The following is a 21,267-nucleotide window of genomic DNA, read 5'->3' on the forward strand; positions in this document are numbered from 1 at the left end:
TCAACATCCTCAGCGCCAGCTACATCAATATCCTCCTCCCGGTGTACAACATTCACACCTTCATTAGCCAAATCTGTAACTGGACTGTGGGTGATCCTTCCAGCATATGCAGAGGGCGTGCTGCAAATGCTGGATGGAGTCACCTCTTCCCGTACAGTGATGGGAAGGTCAGGGTTCACAACCAACAACACCCTTGGACTCGCCTTGGGGATTTGTGATATCATCTGTTTAGAAGGCAGAGTTCTTTGCTGTTTTGTTGCTGTTGCTGACAGCATAACTCTCTTAAATTTATTGTAGGGGGGGGGGGGGAGGATGGCTTTGATCCTTGGGTGAAGCTGGACCACTAGTCATGAACACGAGCCAGGGCCTAAGCCGTTCCTTGCCACTACGTATTGTAAATGGCATATTGCCAACTTTACGTTTCTCCTCAGATGATTTTAAATGTCTCTTTTTGCTACTTTTTGAGAACTTGGGCTTTTTGGATTTTACATGCCCTGTACTAGGAGATTGGGCATCGGGCTTGCCAGACGACGTTGATGGCATTTCATCGTCTATGTCATGACTAGTGGCAGCAGCTTCAGCATTAGGAGGAAGTGGGTCTTGATCTTTCCCTACTTTATCCTCCAAATTTTGGTTTTCCATTATATGTAGCACAAGAGAGCGTACCCCTAAGCCACAAACACTCGGCAAAGCCTTTAAAAATTATATGCGGCACAGGAGAGTAGCACTGGACTTATACTGCTGAATCAGTGAACTTTGTAATAGCAGTACCACTGGACTTATACTGCTGAATCAGTGAACTTTGTAATAGCAGTACCACTGGACTTATACTGCTGAATCAGTGAACTTTGTAATAGCAGTACCACTGGACTTATACTGCTGAATCAGTGAACTTTGTAATAGCAGTACCACTGGACTTATACACTGCTGAATCAGTGAACTTTGTAATAGCAGTAGCACTGGACTTATACTGCTGAATCAGTGAACTTTGTAATAGCAGTACCACTGGACTTATACACTGCTGAATCAGTGAACTTTGTAATAGCAGTACCACTGGACTTATACTGCTGAATCAGTGAACTTTGTAATAGCAGTACCACTGGACTTATACACTGCTGAATCAGTGAACTTTGTAATAGCAGTAGCACTGGACTTATACTGCTGAATCAGTGAACTTTGTAATAGCAGTACCACTGGACTTATACTGCTGAATCAGTGAACTTTGTAATAGCAGTACCACTGGACTTATACACTGCTGAATCAGTGAACTTTGTAATAGCAGTAGCACTGGACTTATACTGCTGAATCAGTGAACTTTGTAATAGCAGTACCACTGGACATATACACTAATGAATCAGTGAACTTTGTAATAGCAGTACCACTGACTTATACTGCTGAATCAGTGAACTTTGTAATATCAGTACCACTGGACTTATACTGCTGAATCAGTGAACTTGGTAATATAATATTGCAGTACCAATGGGCTTATATTGCAGGATTGGTTTTGCAAATTTTGTTGTAATTAAATTTTTTTTAAATTATTTTTTAGTTTTTTAAACACTTGGGAATAATGGGGAAATAACTATGGCCTTAGAAGCACAGGACACTGGACCACTGGACCACTGGACTGAACAGGGCACAGCACAGGACCCAGCAGCACCACTGAACTCAAAATTGACAGAGCACAGCACACAGCACCACTGGACTTTTACTGTTGAATGTGTGAACTTGGTAATATTGCAGTACCAATGGGCTTATACTGCAGGATTGGTTTTGCAAATTTTGTTGTAATTTAATTTTTTTTTTAATTATTTTTTTGTAATTTTTTTTTAGAACTTTTTTTTATTTTTTAAAACACTTGGGAATAATGGGGAAATAACTATGCCCTTAGAAGCACAGAGCACAGGACACAGCACCACTGGACTGAACAGGACACAGCACAGGACCCAGCAGCACCACTGAACTCAAAATTGACAGAGCACAGCACACAGCACCACTGGACTGATACTGCAGAACACAGCACAGCACAGAACTAAACAGCACAGCACGAGATCTACCAGGACAGAGGACCACCTAACACACCCTCCCTCTACACTGATCAATGCCCGAGTGAAGATGGCGGCGACTAGCGGAGAATTTATAGGATCCGAGTATCGCGAGATCCGACAGCGGGATTATGAGTCAGAGCCTCGGTTTCAAGTTTTCATTTGGCGCCAATACCCGGATCTGACTCGGATCGGAAAGGTTCGGGTAGGCTCGGATTCACAAAATCCGAGTGCGCTCATCTCTAGTTGGGATTAGGTGCGATTGATGCACCATGCAACTTATGTGCTTAACAAATTTGACACTTTTTTTTTTTTTTTTTTAGCAGTTACGTGTTAGACTTGGAAAAAGATGTTCCATATAGCGTTCCTGGAAGTAGTAAGAATGGTAGAAGAATATTTTATCTGGATCAGTTGTCGAAGGACTGGCATATGGTGATATACTATATCTCCACTTCTACTGTTTTCATTGTAAAACTACCAAAATCCATTGACATTTTCCATACTGGCACTTTTAATTTTCCATATAGTTAATGTTAAATTTCCACTTCAAGCACAAATCTAGGAGAAATAGATCATGTTGGCAGATATGCTGCCACCAACATCTTAAGATTGCCATAAACATGGTGAATTTGAAAATTAATTTGTCCATTTTTGAACAAACTGGCCAGATACTGTGTGTTTTTTGATTGGGTAAACTAGAAAATCATGTTGCTGCCAGCTGTACATGCCCACTAAAACTGCATTTACAAAAAATAGAAATGCAGAAACTTCTAGCTCTTGGATTCACTCAAGTGCCTACAAGTGGAATATATGGGGGGACCTAAGGTATCCTAAGGCAAGCTCAAGGAAGACAGAAACCTTCCATGGAGCAGAAGGGCAAATTTATGGGGGGGGGGGGGGGGGGCAATAATACAACAAAAAGACTGATTTAGCCTTATGATAAACATTATTCAAAGATGGAAGTGCCCTTTAAATTTACATATATTCCTTTTTATCTCAAAAATCACAATAATAAAACAGGTGTCAAATATCTTCAGTAATAGGAAGTATTAGTAGACCCCTGGGTGTTGCTGGCAGTGTCTGGAGAGTCGAGATTATTTTCCTTTGTAATGGAAGGAAAGGTGAACTTAGGACACAGCATTTCCTAGTCTCATGATCTGAGGGAATGTATGGAAAACATCTGCTTGCTATAGAAATACTCCCACAGCTTCAAATTAATCATTCTCACTGATGCAGCTATTCATTTCTTTAGAGAAGTGATTAAATACAGAATCTAAGTTTTAATTCCCATAATACAAAAACGTATATGGTTGTCATTTTTAGTGTTGTGTAGCTTTAGCAGCATGTCCAGATGGGAATGGTTAATGTATATATTATGTATGTCCAAGTCTGGGAGATGAATACAGATGGGAGCAGTGAAAAGGGCCAGAAAAGCATTAAGGCTTGGACAGATAAATGGTATAAAGTCATTGTCTGGGCCAGTCAGAGTTCAACTGACGTCATTGTCTGTACTTTGATTCTGTATTTAAACAGAGTGTGGATTTGTACTTTGTATACAATACAGCTTGCATGTAAGGCTATAGTTTGTCTGCATTTGAAGTATAAAGTAGCTGGAATCACTGGATAGGTTAATTGCAGATAAGAGAAACCCAATAAACAAAAATTTATAATAAAAAAAACAGCACTATGCTCATTATTTATATGTTTGAGAAATTGCACATAGTCTAGTTTGGCTTATAAACGGCAGCATTACAAGACATGGGAATGCACTGACACTTGGATGGAGGGGTCATATTGTTTGCTTTAATCAGTGATCATATTACTTTCTAATTTGAATAAGTTGATTTTATGGATTGCTTCATGTTGCACTTGTTATTATTTATACAAATTATCCACCCTACTTTTCTTTTTGTGCCCCACTCTCATCATCATCATCATTTATTTATATAGTGCCAGCAAATTACGTAGCGCCTTACAATTGGGGAAAAAACATTAATAAAACAATACTAGGTGATACATACAGACAGAGAGGTAATAAGGCCCTGCTCGCAAGATTACAATCTATGGGACAATGGGAATTTGATACACAATGTTAAGTGCTACATCATATTGCATATTGGTACAGCTAGAATGCAAAGGTAAAAGTATTGAGTGGGCTGTGTGATCAGTCACACAACATTATTGAACAAAATGACAGTTGTCAGCACTTATCCTTCACACTGCATATCTGTGTGTGTCTAGCAAAATGAAAACATGAGGTATTAGTTCATATCTTGATCAAAAGATATAAGCCTGCATCCCAACGTCAAGGGCACCTGATTATATGCAGGTCCTACACTGACCTATATGCTTTAAACACCATTAAAATGCAGTTAAAATCAGATGCACTCACCTCCCAGGTATAGGGGTTTACATCTAGCAACAATATTGGTCAGAGGGTTGTTGTCTTGTGTTAGCTGTGTAGAAGGTGGTAATAGAGTAACCTAGGGAGATTAAGATGGTGGTCAAGGGGTATTATAGGCTTGTCTGAAGGTGTGTTTTCAGAGAATGCTTGAAGGTTTGAAGACTAGAGTAAAGTCTTATTGTGCGAGGGAGGGGATTCCTCAGAATGGGTTCAGCCCAAAAAAGTAGTGTAACTAACTGGGAATGGGAGGATTTGATGAGAGTGGAAGAGAGACACAAATCTTGTGCAGAACGGAGGTGTCGAGTTGGGAGATATTTTGAGACAAGTGAGGAGAGGTATGTTGGTGCAGTTTTGTTGATGGCCTTGTATGTTAGAATACATTTTATATTAGATTCCTTGAAAAACAGGCAACCAATGTAGAAACTGACAGAATGGCTCAGCAGAGAAAGAACGACTTGCAAAGAAAATCAATCTAGCCGCTGCATGCAAAATAGATTTTAGGGGTAAGAGTATGATTGTGGGAAGACCAGTAAGGAAGAAATTGCAATAGTCTATGCAGGAGATGATGATGAGTGCATGAATTAAACTTTTTGTCATGTCTGGTGTGAGATATTTCTGTAGTCTGGAAATGGTTTTTTTAGATGTATGTACCATGTTTTAGATATAGAGTTGATGTGGGGAACAAAGGATAGTTGTGAGTCAAGGATCACACCTAGGCAGCGATTTTGCAGAGTAGGGTTTATGGTCATGTTGCAAACAGTAATAGAAATGTCAGGCAGGAAGCTTCTATTATTGGGTGGGAATATTATTAATTCTGTTTTTGAAAAATTAAGTTTGAGTTGGTGAGAGGACATCCAAGACGAAATGGCTGAAAGACAGTCAGTAACGAAGGACAACACAAGGATGGTGAGCGCTCAGGAGAGGATAGATAAATGTGTGTATCATCCGCATATAGATGATGCTGAAATCCAAAGGAGCTTATTAGTTTTCCAAGAGAAGTGTCGTAGATAAAGAATAGCAGAGAACCTAGGACTGAACCTTGTAGTACTCCGACTGATGAAGAAAGCGGAGCAGAGGAGCATCAAGAGAAATTAACACTGAAAGAGCAATTAAATAGGTCGGATGAGAACAAGGATAGGACACTGTCTTGAAGACCTAGTGTTTGTAGCGTTTGTATGAGGAGAGCGTGGTCAACAGTGCCAAATGCAGCAGAGAGATCCAGGTGAATTTGAAGAGAGTAATGACCTTTAGGTTTAGCTGTGATCAAATCTTTGACAACCTTGGTCAGTGCAGTCTCTGTGGTGTGTTGAAAGCCTGATTGAAGAGGATCTAATAGGTTGTTTGCATAAAGGAAGCGAGTGAGGTGAGTGTAGGCAATTCTCTAGAAATTTGGAGGGGCACGGGAGCTGAGATGGGGCGGTAATTTGAGAGAGAGTTTGGGTCAGAATTTTGTTTTTTTTTTTAAAATAGGAGTAATCACTGCGTGCTTGAATAGTGATGGGAAGATACCAGTAGATGGAGAGAGATTACAGCTTTTAGTTAGAGGTGGAATGAGCGCAGAAGTCTGGTATCTACCAATTTGTGAGGGTATGGGATCAAAAGGACAGGAGGTAAAGTAGGAAGATAAGAAGAGAGTAGATACTTCCTCTTCATTTGTGGGATCAAATGAAGAGAGTGTGTCAGAGGGTGCTGCAAAGGAATTGAGCTGATTCTTGTCGAGGGAAATTATACCATTTCAAGTCTGATCTTATCAATCTTGTTTCTGAAATAGAAAGCGAGATCCTGGGCACTGATAGTAGTTGGAGGGTTTGGGGTGGGAGGGTTTGGAAGATATTTAAATGTGTTAAAATGGCATTTGGGGTTAGAAGCCTGAGCATAGATGAGAGATTGGAAGCATGTTTGTTTTGCAGTGTCCAGAGCATTTCGATAGGAGTGGTAGATAGGAGTATATGTGATGAAATCATTAGCGGTACAAGATTTATGCCAGTGACGTTCTGCTTTGCGAAAAAGTTTTTGTCTGTTTCATGTTACTCTAGTGTGCTACAGTTGACAACGAAGTCTATGTGGCATATGTAGGGTCGCTGGAGACACTTAATCAAGGGCAGTTGCTAGAGTTTGGTGGAAATGAGGAACTGTCATATCGGGGGAGGAGAATGTAGAAAATGTGGAGAGAAGGAGTTGGAGAGGTGGAAAACTGTTGAAAACCATTAGAGTTAATATTCCTGCGGCTATGAGGAGGCTTGGAAGAGTTTGACAGCAGAGAAGTTAAAAAAACAGAGGTGAGTGAGTAGCTAGTAAGATAATGATCCGAAAGTGGGAAAGGAGTATTAAGGAAATCAGAAATTGAGCATAGTCTAGAGTAAAAAAGATTAAGACAGTGGCCAGCATGATGAGTAGCGGATTGAGTCCACTGGGAGAGGTTTAGTGAGGAGGTTAGAGAGTGTAGTTTTGAAGCAGCATTGGTACGTAGTGATAGGAATGGTGAGACCACCCATAATGGTGGTGTGGGTATATCAGATGCTATTCTCCTGATTGGTTGCTATGGGCAACACTTCCACTTTTCCTTTTGAGAAACTTTAGTAAATCTCCCTGTAAGTCTTGAAATTGAATTCTGCCCAAAGATATTATTGATATAAATCGGACTTTAACCTGTACTATAAAAGTCCACCTTGACCAGTACTATTGCACCCTTTTCTTCAACCACTTAGCCTAGCAAGCACGCAGAGCATGGTGTAACATGTCGCCACAATATATTTTCACTAATTCTTTTTTTTGTGTGACCACTCTGCTGCCGAACCCGTTTTCATCTGGGTGAACTGCCATGTTCTTATGGTCTCCAATTTCCAGGTCTTGTACGATCAATGCTCCAGGAATACATCCTCTTCCTATGATCTCGCCACATCTCTGATTAAATTTAATTTATTTGAAAAGCTCTTAAAAATAACTTGTCATTGATTGCTTGCTGGTTTACTTTCACAAAGCAGAAATGGAAGTTGCTCAATCAATTTATAAGTTCCTAGCAGGTGCTGAAAAGATCAGGGTTGTCTTGAAAGGAACAACAGCAGAGAAAAATCCCCCAGCACACTGCTATAACCAGCAAAGGATTTGCTATTTCTATTTGTGCATAAAAATGCAGAAATCTCAGTTGCACACATTTGCAAGTGTATGGTAAGCCACACGTCCTATCAAGGCGATTTTGCTAATAGAATGGTCCGAACTCTAAACAGTGATAGTCCCTTTTTATGGGTGTATACATGTATAAGTCATTCACTGCCATGGTGTATGTCTGTTTACTCAGTATGACCTTGAAGATCCATAGAGAAGCCAATATTTAATTTTATATCTTTCGTGTTGGTGTTTCACTGCTTACTTCTTGTGGTAAATATGCTTTATTGTTGGTGAGTATACATTATGATTCATAATCAGTATTAATGCATCAAAAGTAGCTTTATGAATGATTAAAACCCCAAATAATCGAATTATGGATTTGCTTCACCATTCTGGAAATAAATAAATAAAAAAAGGTTTATGTTCTCCGTCCCTTTCATCATTTCCCCCCACAAATCCAACCAGCCCCAGTTATAGACAGCCTGTATACATTTCCACTGTCACAGGGAGACCAGAAACTAAGGGTTCCTCAGTCATATTAATCAGCCTTGGCTGGTGATGCTATGTGGGTGGGCGCAAACAAACGAACAACACTGGGATCTTCATGACCTCTGTGGGGACTGGGGTAACAAGCAATATGGGGACCCCTGGAGTGGCATCTTTTACACCCCAATATCCCAGTATAACAAAAAGAGATCCCAAAGACCTGTACATTGTACCAAAAGAATAACAAAATAAAATAAACACGATTTTCAAATAAACATTAATTGAATAAGCAATTTGCCAAAATCTTACTTTATTACATTTTCTTTTATTCTTCATCTTTTTCATCTCTGCTAGTCCAATTGGGAACTACCCCCTCCTTTAAAAAAAAAAAATCCTCATAATAAAATGACTCACTTGTTAAGTGTCACACTGGGACCCCCCCCCCTTCACCGCCCACCTAACAAAACCGGCATTTGTTCATGGGTGGGCCATTTTTTTATGGAGATTATTCAGGTGGGTTTTTTTCCTTTATATTTGGACTATTACAGACAAAGCGGGGAAGATTTTGTTTGTTTAATAAGGCAGTGAACAATGGTTTTGGGGTTTTGTTTATTCAATTTATTCAGTTTTATATGAAAGTTATCTATGTATTTTTTCCATGTTTTTTTTGTATAATGGAAAAGGACTTTAGGGGACCTATCCATTATATAAGGACCACTAGCTTGCAAAGTTGCCATTCCAGGGGTAACAATCTTGCTAATTATTACCCTGGCCTCTATAGACTGTGGAGTTCAATAGCCTTTTCCTTTTAGGAGAACTAGCCCTGCGCTGACCAGCCTCCCCAACAGCAGGGGTAACCCATGTTTGTGGCTTACAGACTGTCTAGTGCTGGTTGAGGATGGAAGTGGGGGAGGCAGACTGTCTGGATTTTAAAACATGAGTAAAATATATGTGTGTGTGTATATATACACACACTTAAGGCAACATACCGTTGCTAAAGCGTGATAAATTTTGTGATCAAATGCAGAACAGCATTTCCATATTTAATTCATCTCTTGACCGTAAGTAAATGCATGTCAGTGTTATACACAGTGACATTTCCATACAGCGAATGCCCAACAAAACCAATTATGCGTAGGTCTGTATATTATAAATAAATAATGCCATCATCGGTAGAAAATAACTTCTGTGTGAGAGTAAGCAGTTTGACAATTTAAAAAAAAAATAAAAAATTGATTCTTGCTTCCTTGCTGTTGTGTATGGTGCTAAGTTCTGTTCAGCTGTTTGTATTCCAGACCTCCAATTTAGGAATAATAATTAATGTGACTAGACAGACTCATCATATGTGTATTGTGGACTAGACAATTGTTTACCTATCCTCTGTCATCCTGGAAGTCCAACCTGAGGAAAGACCAAATGAACGAAACCTAACTATGCAAAGTAATAAGAATACATCAAAAACTATGCCTATGCAAGAATTCCTTTAAAGGATCATATAAATAAACATGATACAGGAAGGAATAGCTTATAGGATCTGACTCAGGACTGGTGTTTTAAATAAATAAATAAATGCATTAATTTTATTTGCACAGATGGAGGGTGAAAATGTAGACGAAGGTACGAATTTGTTTGGTTTTTGTTTTTTTTGCTTGACATTAACATACCAAGAACATTTCAACTTAAACATTGGGTAATACATATATACAAATATTAATCCAACCCTAAAGCTAAATATTATGTAGAGGAAAGAATTGATTTGCATATTAACCTATTAACTTTATTGAAGCTTATTAAAAGTATTGGGATATTAAAAAATATTAAATCGGGCCATAGCGAATTTTACGTAGATGAAAAGTAATGATCAAGAATGTAATGAGATTTAAACCTTAAATTTTCAAGGAGAAGGAACTCCTCTAAAATACATCTAGAATTTATCCAAATTGAGGTGAATCCCTATCTGGTATTTATTATTAAAGTAATTCTATCGTTTTCAAATTTTCATTGCCCAAGCGATTGTATTGTGTTTCTAACGCACAAAGTGATTTATTTTAGCAGATGTAACAAGTTAACAATTCAATACATGATTGTAATATAATACAGTACAGTTCAGCCAATACCAAAAGATACATACATACCGCTGCGCTTTGCATTCGCTTCGCTGCGCTTTCACAGGTCCCAGTGTACAGTATATCTGCTTAGAATACTGTGGTCAGAACATGACTGAACACTACATGAGAGCTACTGCTTATATGCAAACAGTGAAACAATGCAGGTGGTATAGCTTGCTTCTATTGGTCCAGGCATCAGGAGGGTCCAGGGGGTTACACATCATAGGCTGATTCAATCCAAAGGTGGGGGTCTCTCCAGGGGATGAGCTCTGTTCTTCCCGCCAAACTGCTCTGTTCTTCCCGCCAAACTCCAATTACAATCAGTCCATTTGCATTTGACAGCTAAATATCATATTAAAGGTTTATTCCCTAACATCAATAACTAAAGTAAGCAATGTGCGATCTCTTCGCTGAATGCACCGAACAGCTGCTGATGTAAAGGGGATTAATATGATATTAGACATGACACCTTTCCTATAAGCTGAATCTTAAATATCACTGAAGTGTACATATAATCATATTATATAAACTAATAATAAACCAAATACTATCTGCTCATAAATTACAGTGTAACGGACTAGCATGAATATGAATTATATAAATAACTAAATGTTGTAATGCAAGTGTGTACGTGCGTATTTTACCGTGCGATCGCACCACGCGCTGTGTTAGGTGGCGTACGGATCTGTTACGTGGTGTACGAATCGCAATCGCACGGCAAAAGAATATTAACCAATATACTTTCGTTCATCCAATTATACGACTTTGACAGTTCCACCCTTTGATAGTATAATAAACTATCACCTTAAAGATGTTATATGCAGGATCTCAGTACCACGTTTAATTGTTATGTAATGCAAATCCCCCTTGGTGTATGACCACGCTGTTTGTAGCTCTAAACAAGTTATCATAAGAGAGAATCTTAATCCTCAAAACGATTTCTTCTTTTACTATAGACCGTATACTTCTGGAGCTTGGAGATAACCTTTTGTATGCCCTTCAAGGGTGCAGTAAAACACGTAATACATTATTTGGAAAGGTACAGAGTACAATAGAACATGTATCATTTATACCGAATACTCCAGTTTTTCAAATTTAACAGGTTCATCTGTCCAACGCATGTCTTTAAGCTCAGAATATATTTAAACACTTCATGTTCATCAATAGCATCATCCTATGTCTATCAATAAATGCCATTTACAATCTCCTTCAGCTTGCGTTAATATACACTCTTCTAATAATGTCATCAGTTCTTTTCATCAACCCTTGTGGGCGGACTATTGTCTGTTTGTTCTTCCCAGTCTCCCAATTCTCAGGTTTAAAAGTGGTTGGCTTGCCAAACATTGGGAGACTCCAGATTAAGGGACCTAGGTGTCGTACTTTTCCCCTAGTGGCCTCCCACCCATAATTCGGGTACCTCAAGAATATTTAGTGGAAAGAGAACTAATCCTACTTAATATAATCACTGAGGCTCGTAAGAGCACGCCCAGCACTTTGTTTGGTCTAAAACCTTACCCTCCAAAGAATGATAATCATTCTCAAGGATGCCTGCTCAAGTCCGAATATTACTGGACTGGCATTGCTGGGTGTACTTCTTTTTTTTTTAACTATGGGGTCAACGTACTTACGGACGTAATGCTACTCAGACAATAGCCCCTCGCACTTTCTCCAAGCTCCAGGGTTTCCAAATTTTCCTTTACCCCTGAATTGAATAGAGTAATTGGCTGGACCAATTATGCTACTAACTTCTCTCCTATCCCCAACTCCTCAATATCATTACCTGAACCAGCCTCTGTCACCTGTCAACAATTAAAAGAATTGACCGTCATGAAATGAGAGAAACACAGAACAGGAAAACTACAACTTCATGATGGACAGCTGTCTTAGCCTTTGGCTCAGGTGCTACTAACTGCATTTGAGGCCTTCCAGAACAGATTCATGAGTGCCCTTGGACCCTTCTCTGAGTGTTGGCTCTTCTGCATTGGGTGAGATGGGTACCAGTGTCTCTGCTACTTTTGGTGCTGGTAGCTTATACCTGGTACCTGTCTGTCAAATAACCTGAGCCTAAGAACTTTACTGTTCCACAACTTACTCTCTCGGTCCATCATCCTGACAGTTAATGTAACCCTTCAGGAAACAGTGTTCTGAACGTTCTCGGTTGCTGTCTCGCTATTTACCTTCCCTCTCAAGGTCTAAACTAGTCTCTCAGTTACAAATTCATCTCAAGAGGGGTCAAGAACATTTCAAAAATCGACAGGTTAAGAGGCAGCTCAGGAGTGGCATTGATAGTGGGGAGGTCTAGTGGCTAAAGCTATCAGCCACTTCAATCAAGTTCCAACTCTCATCCTATTCAATTTGTTCTAATTAGTACCGTTACTTTATGTTCACACTGGTTTGTGGCTAATCATCAATGTAATTTGTTACCACTACTCATATGTTATACATTTATTATCAATAACATGAATACCCCTATCACCTATTATAACTCTAGGGCTATCACATTGAAGAACAAAAGCTTTGAGTATGACACAGTAATACATTAGACACATTTCAATACACCTTTACCCAGAAATATTTCATTGGTACACCATTGTATACTTGAGAATCCTGCATGGTGGAAATTGGATGACGTGGATTTGTTTCACCTGGAGAAATTCTTCAGGTAACACAAATCTTCATATATTAACTAATATGTGTATGTGTGCATGTTTGTGTGTGTGTGTTCACATTTTAAAACAAAAACAATACAACGAAAAACAAAACAAAACATAAATTTGTCAGCTGTCACCTAAAACCCTGCTGTCTATTTGACAGCTATGTTCGCCCTGGTGTGACAGCCATGTATGGTCGTGTGTGCAAGTGTGGACTTTACTAGCAGCTACTTCAGGTGGTAACTGTCATGGTGTAGAGTTCTCTATGTAGTGTCCTACTCATGTGCTGGTATTGCTATAAAAGGTTTTTCAGTCAACTCAACATCGCCCCCTAGACTAGAAAAATGCTGAAGGCCAATGTATATCAATCGATTTTCCCTCTGCCAACTCACATGCCATTCTCAGTAGCTCACATTCAGCTACTTGACTAAGTGAGAAAGACAAAGGGGTCTCTTTCTATAACACTTTCTTCAAATATAACAGTACCCGGTACATGTCTGTCTAACAGTGAAAAATATAAAACACGGAAATTCTACATTTTCTAGGGTTTCACATTATGTCGTATCTTGTGGTAAAAATCCTACTCCAATGTTCTATACAGAGATGCATATCTGTATGCCTAATGTCCAACAATCTCCTATCCACCCTTTGTGCATCCCTATAAAGGCACATTTTTGTACAGGAGGCACGAACCACAAAAACAAAAAACAAAAAAACAAAACAGATATGCAATCTATAAAACATGAATCGTATTTCCACAACAGAACCTTTCTGCTTAAAATCAGCAGTTTCTATACACATGAGAACAAAACCCCTGACTGTTTCTGTAACTCATGTCAATCTAGTGTGTGTATCTCTAAATTTGTCTTATGTAAAAAAAATAAAAATATGTCTTAGCCCCATTGATGAGACTGTGTCTGTTTTTATCTCTACCAGAGCAGAGAGAGAGACTAGCATAGATGTAAAAAAAAATGAGAAATAAGAAAGCAATGAATAATAGGAATACAAAGATTTGAATACAAGGGTTTGAAAACAAACATACATGCAGAAAGGGAGATTTTTACAGCAAAAATGACAGCTGGATTGGACTCTATGGGAAAATGGCTGTATTCATTTAACTATGATCCCTCCCCCTACTTGACTAGGGGGTTTTACGTCAACCGTGCAATCCAGTGTCGTCCGTCATTTGTTCATGAAGAACTCGGTATCGCCATAACTACATACCTTTTCAACGGACTTTCCTAACTTATGATAGAGAAATGAATAATTTACTCTTAGTGACTCATATTTTCTCTGAAATACATAAAACGATATTTTGGAGCAAAGTATGTACATACTTCATTTTTGGATAATGATTCTCAGCCAAACAAATTATCATGAGTCACTGCAGCCTGAAACAATGAGTGTTCCAATGAGCCATTGTTAATTAGTCTTTCAAGAGTGATTTTTCTATTTCTCTATCCCACCCCTGTAAACACAAAGTCTATATTTCTTTTGTGTACCCTTTTTCTGTGAGAAGAAAAACAAGATAGTTATCTTAAAACAGCAAACGAAACAAACATTTCCATTCTTTACCATCAGCCAGCGATTTAGGAAAGCAAATATGTGACAACATAAAACAAACAAGCAACATCAACAAAGTATACCTGTTAAATCAGTAACCTGCACACTAATACTTACCACAGTTTAACATTTACCCCACCTGATTGTAGGACTATAGGTGTGACCTGACTTCTAGCACTGACTATCGCTTTCCCGCGCAGCATTTGCTGCTATAACATGCGCGGGCAGGTGTGAGTCTTCTAGTCTATGTGAATTCCTCCTTGGAGGATATCTACGTGACCCACCCCTATGTGTATTGTGTCTTTCCTTTTTACAATCTCTCCTAATATGTCCTTCTTCTCTGCAATTGTAACATCTCAATATTCTAGGTTTCCTGTTATGTGGGTTGTATGCTGGTGGTCGTGTGTGCAGTCCCTCTAGTGCTGGGATACTTACCGTCATTACCCTATCACACTTTCTGTTTATTTATATTCTTATCATGTTCTATAGCTGACTCCCTGAGAGCATCTACAGCGATCCCTCTCCAGTTCAGTAATGAAGTTTGCACCCTTGTTTTCAAATTTTCTCTGAGGCCACCCATTAGAACTGAAACAGCAACCTCCCTGTAGTGTACATTATCCTTTATGTCTGATAACCCAGTGTATTTGGCCATCGCTATCAGAGCCCTGCAAAAATAGTCTGTTGCATTTTCACTGTCCTTTTGTTTGATGGTAAAAATTTTACTCCAGTCCACTACCACAGGAAAGTATATGGCCAACTGAGAGATTATGCGTTTAATATTTTCCTGCTTATCATAATCTGTTAAGGACTTCTCTTCCTCCAACATACAATCCTTAATAAACTTTTGTATATCAGTACCGGGAGGAAGACAGGCCCTAAACACCACTCGCCAATCTTTATTAGTTGGCTCATGTGCATAACCTAAATCGCTAACAAATTTCTGACACTTGGCTAACTCTTTCCTAGGGTCTGGGAATTCAGATATAATTGCACGCAGTTCAGATCTAGTCCATGGACAATGCATTTCTACATGTCTTATGGGAACTACGCCATCTCTGTCTGCCTTCCCATTGGGAACTGCTATTGTGCCGACAGGATGCAAACCTACTAAATCACTACATTCTGAACTAGTTGCTGGAATTGCTGTTGCAGTACAATGAATGTCTCCCCCTGTGTTAACCTTTATATTATTCTCACCACTTTCAGCTGTTGCCCTTGCTGGTGGGATCGTTCCTTTTCTTTGTCCTGAAACATTACTTTTAACGTCACTTAAAACAATATACAAGTTACTAGTTACCGTTTTTTCATTTTTGGTATTGGCTGTGCTTTCTGCCCCGACCGAATTTGTCGGGGGCGTGCTTGCGCTCAGTTCGCCACGCTTTGCAACGCACACTTCCGGAGTGCTTGTTTCCGGTACGCTTACTTCCGCTGAACACGTGCTTCCTTGCCACGTGTACCCTTCTTCTTGCCACAATTTTAAACAGCTATCATGTTCAATTCTTGTTTCTATTGATTTAATCAACCGCACTTTATCTTTAACATTATTTAACACCTCTGATTCGAAACTACCTATGTTTGGGAAAGGTCTCTCACAATCCGTGGTCATCTTGACCCACTTGTCGCAATATGCCGTTGAGTACGCACCATATTTATTATGCATAACATGCCTTGCCGAACTAACCGGCCATTCATTAGGCAGCACAGCACGAACTATCTCTAGCGTTTGCTTCGCATCCATTGTGAAAACAACCTATTTCTCAACGCTACGCAAAAAGACTTTTTACCTGTTCTCCTTTCAAACAGAACCTACTAGAGATTTTTATCCGTGGATGGTTTCACAGACTACGCCCACACACCTCCTAACACAGAAATATCACTGCGGACTAAAGGGCTATCAGCTCCTCGATACCTTTGACTCTACCACAAAATCTGTTTTCACCGTATACCCTGTATACTACTTATTCAAATCACGTACTTCTTCAATACACCGTATGCTACATAAAAATCCACATACTACCATATCACCGTATACCCTGTATACTACCTATTTAAACTGCACCGTATGCTACATAAAAAATCCACATACTACCATATCACCGTATACCCTGTATACTACCTATTTAAACTGCACCATATGCTACATAAAAAATCCACATACTACCATATCACCGTATACCCTGTATACTACCTATTTAAACTGCACCGTATGCTACATTAAAAAATCCACATACTACCTATAATAGTGTTCTTATTTCAAACATAACCTTGCCCATCCAGTCCTCCTGGTCAGTCAGGAACCGATATCTCTGTCTTTTCAATAGTAAATCACCTCTTTGTCTGTCTTCAACAGTATGCAAATTCTTCCCTTATCTATCTCTTTTCAACAGTATGCAAACTCTTCTCTTATCTTTATGCATACCATTCACATACAACCTTTTGTTTTCTGCACAGAAAATAGATTTCCCAATCAATGGTAGTTTTACAGAGGCTTTAACAAATGCTTATATAACAGACTATGAACATATTAACACATATGTAGACTATGTTACATATATAACAGACTATGAACATGATTTTTTAAACACGTGGTAACAATACCGGAAGTTCATACACGTTAAACAGGAAATACACATACATTAGGCAATGCAATACCTTTTAAAACGCAAAACGACAATAAAAAAAAACATTTTTCTTTCTTGTCCCTAGATTCTAGTTAGCATTCCTTCAGATTATGCAACTGCGGACATTCGGCTTCTCAACACAGAATGGACAACAGGTTTTGAACACATTGCGTTTTTTCCCGTATGAGACGCATCCGTCAATATCCACCCCTTGTTGAGGAACCGAATTCCGTCAACGTTGCATACCTTCCGGCAACGTAACCTCCTAACTCAAGAGCCCCCAAATTATTAAAGTAATTCTATCGTTTTCAAATTTTCATTGCCCAAGCGATTGTATTGTGTTTCTAACACACAAAGTGATTTATTTTAGCAGATGTAACAAGTTAACAATTCAATACATTATTGTAATATAATACAGTACAGTACAGCCAATACCAAAAGATACATACATACCGCTGCGCTTTGCATTCGCTTCGCTGCGCTTCCACGGGTCCCAGTGCACAGTATATCTGCTTAGAATACTGTGGTCAGAACATGACTGAACACTACATGAGAGCTACTGCTTATATGCAAACAGAGATACAGTGAAACAATGCAGGTGGTATAGCTTGTTTCTATTGGTCCAGACATCAGGAGGGTCCAGGGGGTTACACATCATAGGCTGATTCAATCTAAGCAATCCAAAGGTGGGGGTCTCTCCAGGGGATGAGCTCTGTTCTTCCCGCCAAACTGCTCTGTTCTTCACGCCAAACTCCAATTACAATCAGTCCATTTGCATTTGACAGCTAAATATCATATTAAAGGTTTATTCCCTAACCTCAATAACTAGAGTAAGCAATGTGCGATTTCTTTGCCGAATGCACCGAACAGCTGCTGATGTAAAGGGGATTAATATGATATTAGACATGACACCTTTCCTATAAGCTGAACCTTAAATATCACTGAAGTGTACATATAATCATATTATATAAACTAATAATAAACCAAATACTATCTGCTCATAAATTACAGTGTAACGGACTAGCATGAATATGAATTATATAAATAACTAAATGTTGTAATGCAAGTGTGTACGTGCGTATTTTACCATGCGATCACACCACGCGCTGTGTTAGGTGGCGTACGGATCTGTGTTACGTGGCGTACGCATCGCAATCGCACGGCAAAACAATATTAACCAATATACTTTCGTTCATCCAATTATACGACTTCGACATTATATAAATAGAATCCAGACTTTAATACCTTCAGCTGCTGGTATTTGCTGTTAATAATTCACAGTGTGTGTGACTCTTTACACAATAATGATTACCAATGTTTAGTTAGACAGAAGGGATAGTGTGATATGAGATTATAGCGACTACAATTTAGGCTAATTCGCTATTAGAGAGCAGGTGTCTCACTTATTAATAACCCAGTTTAGAGGACACCTCAATGGATTAAAATACAATGTGGGCTTCTCTTTACATACAGATAGGGATTTACTTTGAGGTTGCCAAGATCTAGATAAACTTTATTTTAATTTACTGTCAAGAACGCTATATTATGAATTAAAGATAATAAATGCAATGAAACCCTCCTGTTCCCATCACAACTAAACTGCAGAGAATAATAGTTGCACATGACACTACTACATTTAAGGAGCAAAACTCCTTAGTTCGCAATTTACTTACATTTTTCTGGGGAACTCACAGTGTACATTGTATCTTTATTTAGTTACTCCTCTAGTTACATTCATATGCAAGTCAGACCATTGACATTAGCACAATATTGGCAATAGGAGGATATAACAGTTTATCACATAGAATATGTGTCACTAACAGCAAATGTGTTACGTGTGGTTCTTGAAGTTGACATTCTGTTCCAGAAAGGTAGGTGTATTGTTGGGAGGCTTAAGAGTGGTGTTAATATGGAGGGGGGGGGGGTGTAAGATGGGAAGAGAAACGAGGGAGGGGGTGAGGTAAGTATTAGGGGGCTGAACATCTGAACCAGAAGCCCCACACTTGCTCTGGTGTTGGGGTACTTTTAATAAACTTAATGTTTTACTATGCAAAGTCATTTTTCTGCATAAAAGATTTAAGATTTAGTGTCTGATGGGGAGAGTGCTCTTTCTTCCATTTTCCCAGTATCTGTTATATTCTTCCTAGAGAGCACCCTCATCGCGTTCTTCTGGTCAACTTTATTTTTGAAACCTAAAAATGTTAGTATTGAGAGATAGGTGTTTGCAATAGGTGTTTGACTTGCAATGATTTTCTAGTGAAAGTTAATTTTCTTTTATAAGTTATGTATTTTTTTTGTCAATATTATGTGTTTTATATGTATATTTATCTTTACGTGTTTGTGTATATTTGTCTGTACATTCTGTGCACATCAAGGTAAATATTTCTTGTGACATTTCTGATGCAGCAGTAGGTGGCATTCTTGCAATTGTTGTGTAGAAAAAAAACTTTTTAGCCTTTTCTATATTATATTGAATACTTAAGTGAAATTTGCAGTGTAATCTAGGGTTTTTACTGGTCATTGGCTAGGATAAACTATTACAAATACATATAGTATAAGAACAAATTACTTTGTTTAAAAATAATAGACCAGGTGATTTCAAATTAAATTTGTCCTCTGAATTTGGATCCCAAACAATAATCATATAATTTTTCTTTTATCAAGTATAAGAAGGCGATCAGATTTTTTTTTCTACAAAGAAATGGTTCAATCTATTGACAACTAAGCAGAAATGACACTTTAGGTTATATTTACTAAACTCCGTGTTTGAAAAAGTGGAGATGCTGCCTACTGTCTAGCTATCATTTATTTTGTACATTCTACAAAATGACAGCTAGAATCCGATAGGTTGCTATAGGCAAACATCTCCACTTTTTTCAAACTCGCAATTTAGTAAATATACCCCTTAGAATCTTTTCATAAGATTATCTGTGAGGGCCATACCTGAGTTCTTTTATGGGTCACCAACCATTATACCCGTTTTTCTGTGATATTTTGCTCTAGTACCTCTACTTTAGCCCGTTTGTAATATGAATGATTAGTTCCCATAGATGATGCAACAACAGTGTACAGTAGATAAAACTGTTTCTATTCCTTTCCTCAGGAAAAATCTTGTTCCGACGAAGTCACATACGTGATGTAGCAGTGCGGCGCCTGATCCCAATTGACGAATATTGCAAGGTGAGATTTGTTCTACAACCAGCGCTCTTAGTCACTATAGAAGCCCTTGTTTTTATTGTGATCTGTGTCCCCATTTTATATATTTTACCTGCATTAATGGAGCTGTAGCCACCATCAACCTACTATGAAATGGCTTGCTTATGACAATTATTGGGGTGGAGGTTTCGGAGAATTCATTGTAGCACAAGCAGCAGCTTAACACACCTTTTGAACCAACAACAAGATATCAGCCCCTCGGTGTGTGATTGTGTGCAGGGATTTTTTTTTTTCTTACTCTTTAAAGTGATCATAGGAGAGACCACAGTTATTATCTATCTTGTCTCAATCTCTTTGAAAATTCCCCTTGCATTGCTCTAATGGGGGGAGGGGGGTTCATACATTTTAAAGTATAGCGGAAAAACGATGTTAAATAAACAAGTTAAAAGAAACACCTGGAGGTTGATTTACTGTTTCAAATGTAACTTCACCCAGTGAAACAATGAGGTTAATTTTTTCTCATTATCATTATTAATGAAAAGGTGTATTACTGACAGGTAAATGTCTTGTAATGAACACATAGTACGTAATTGGATGTGTAAATAAAATAAATTCCACAAAATGTTGAATTGCCATGTAGTTGCATTACATGTGTATATTTATGCATGTGTTCATGTGGTCCTATTAATCTAAACTTTATTTTTATCTGAGGTGCTGACGATGTGTGTAGTCATACAGTGAATGAGCTAGTGGGCTAACATGCCAAAGAACACATTATTTAGCATTCTGCTCACTTCTCATCCTGCTCTTGCATTCCATTTTGTTTATTTTCTTTACCTAAAATAGGTCTGTGTCATAAATTGCAATGTAAGGGCTTATAATAAATCTTTCCAGATTTCCTCTAAGCAGTCTGTCCTAGTATCTCTGTTATGTACTTATTTGCTCCTACATTCGCAAACTGCGTGCTTGGGTAAACCACCACACATCTGGTCAGCTTTCCGATCTAAACCGCAGGATTTACTATCCTGCGGTTTGGAGGCTGGAAAATGAAACTACATCCAATGTGTTGCAGTTTGCTAACCCCCTAAACCGCATGTGATTCAGACCAGACTGCATGCGATTTAG

At 38.6% G+C, this 21,267-nt stretch overlaps 1 protein-coding gene across 2 annotated transcripts in view; it reads left to right on the forward strand.

Annotated features, from left to right (window-relative positions):
* The window catches only part of SH3PXD2B (SH3 and PX domains 2B), a 146,796-nt gene that overhangs the window by 71,104 nt on the left and 54,425 nt on the right, over positions 1–21,267 (forward strand). For both annotated transcript variants that reach the window (XM_075209626.1, XM_075209627.1), the window contains exon 4: positions 20,090–20,166. In XM_075209626.1, the coding sequence (XP_075065727.1) occupies positions 20,090–20,166 (77 nt within the window). The remainder of the gene's footprint in view (positions 1–20,089; positions 20,167–21,267) is intronic.

This window comes from Mixophyes fleayi, chromosome 4 (genome assembly GCF_038048845.1).
Source record: "Mixophyes fleayi isolate aMixFle1 chromosome 4, aMixFle1.hap1, whole genome shotgun sequence".
In the NCBI taxonomy this organism is placed as follows: domain Eukaryota; kingdom Metazoa; phylum Chordata; class Amphibia; order Anura; family Limnodynastidae; genus Mixophyes; species Mixophyes fleayi.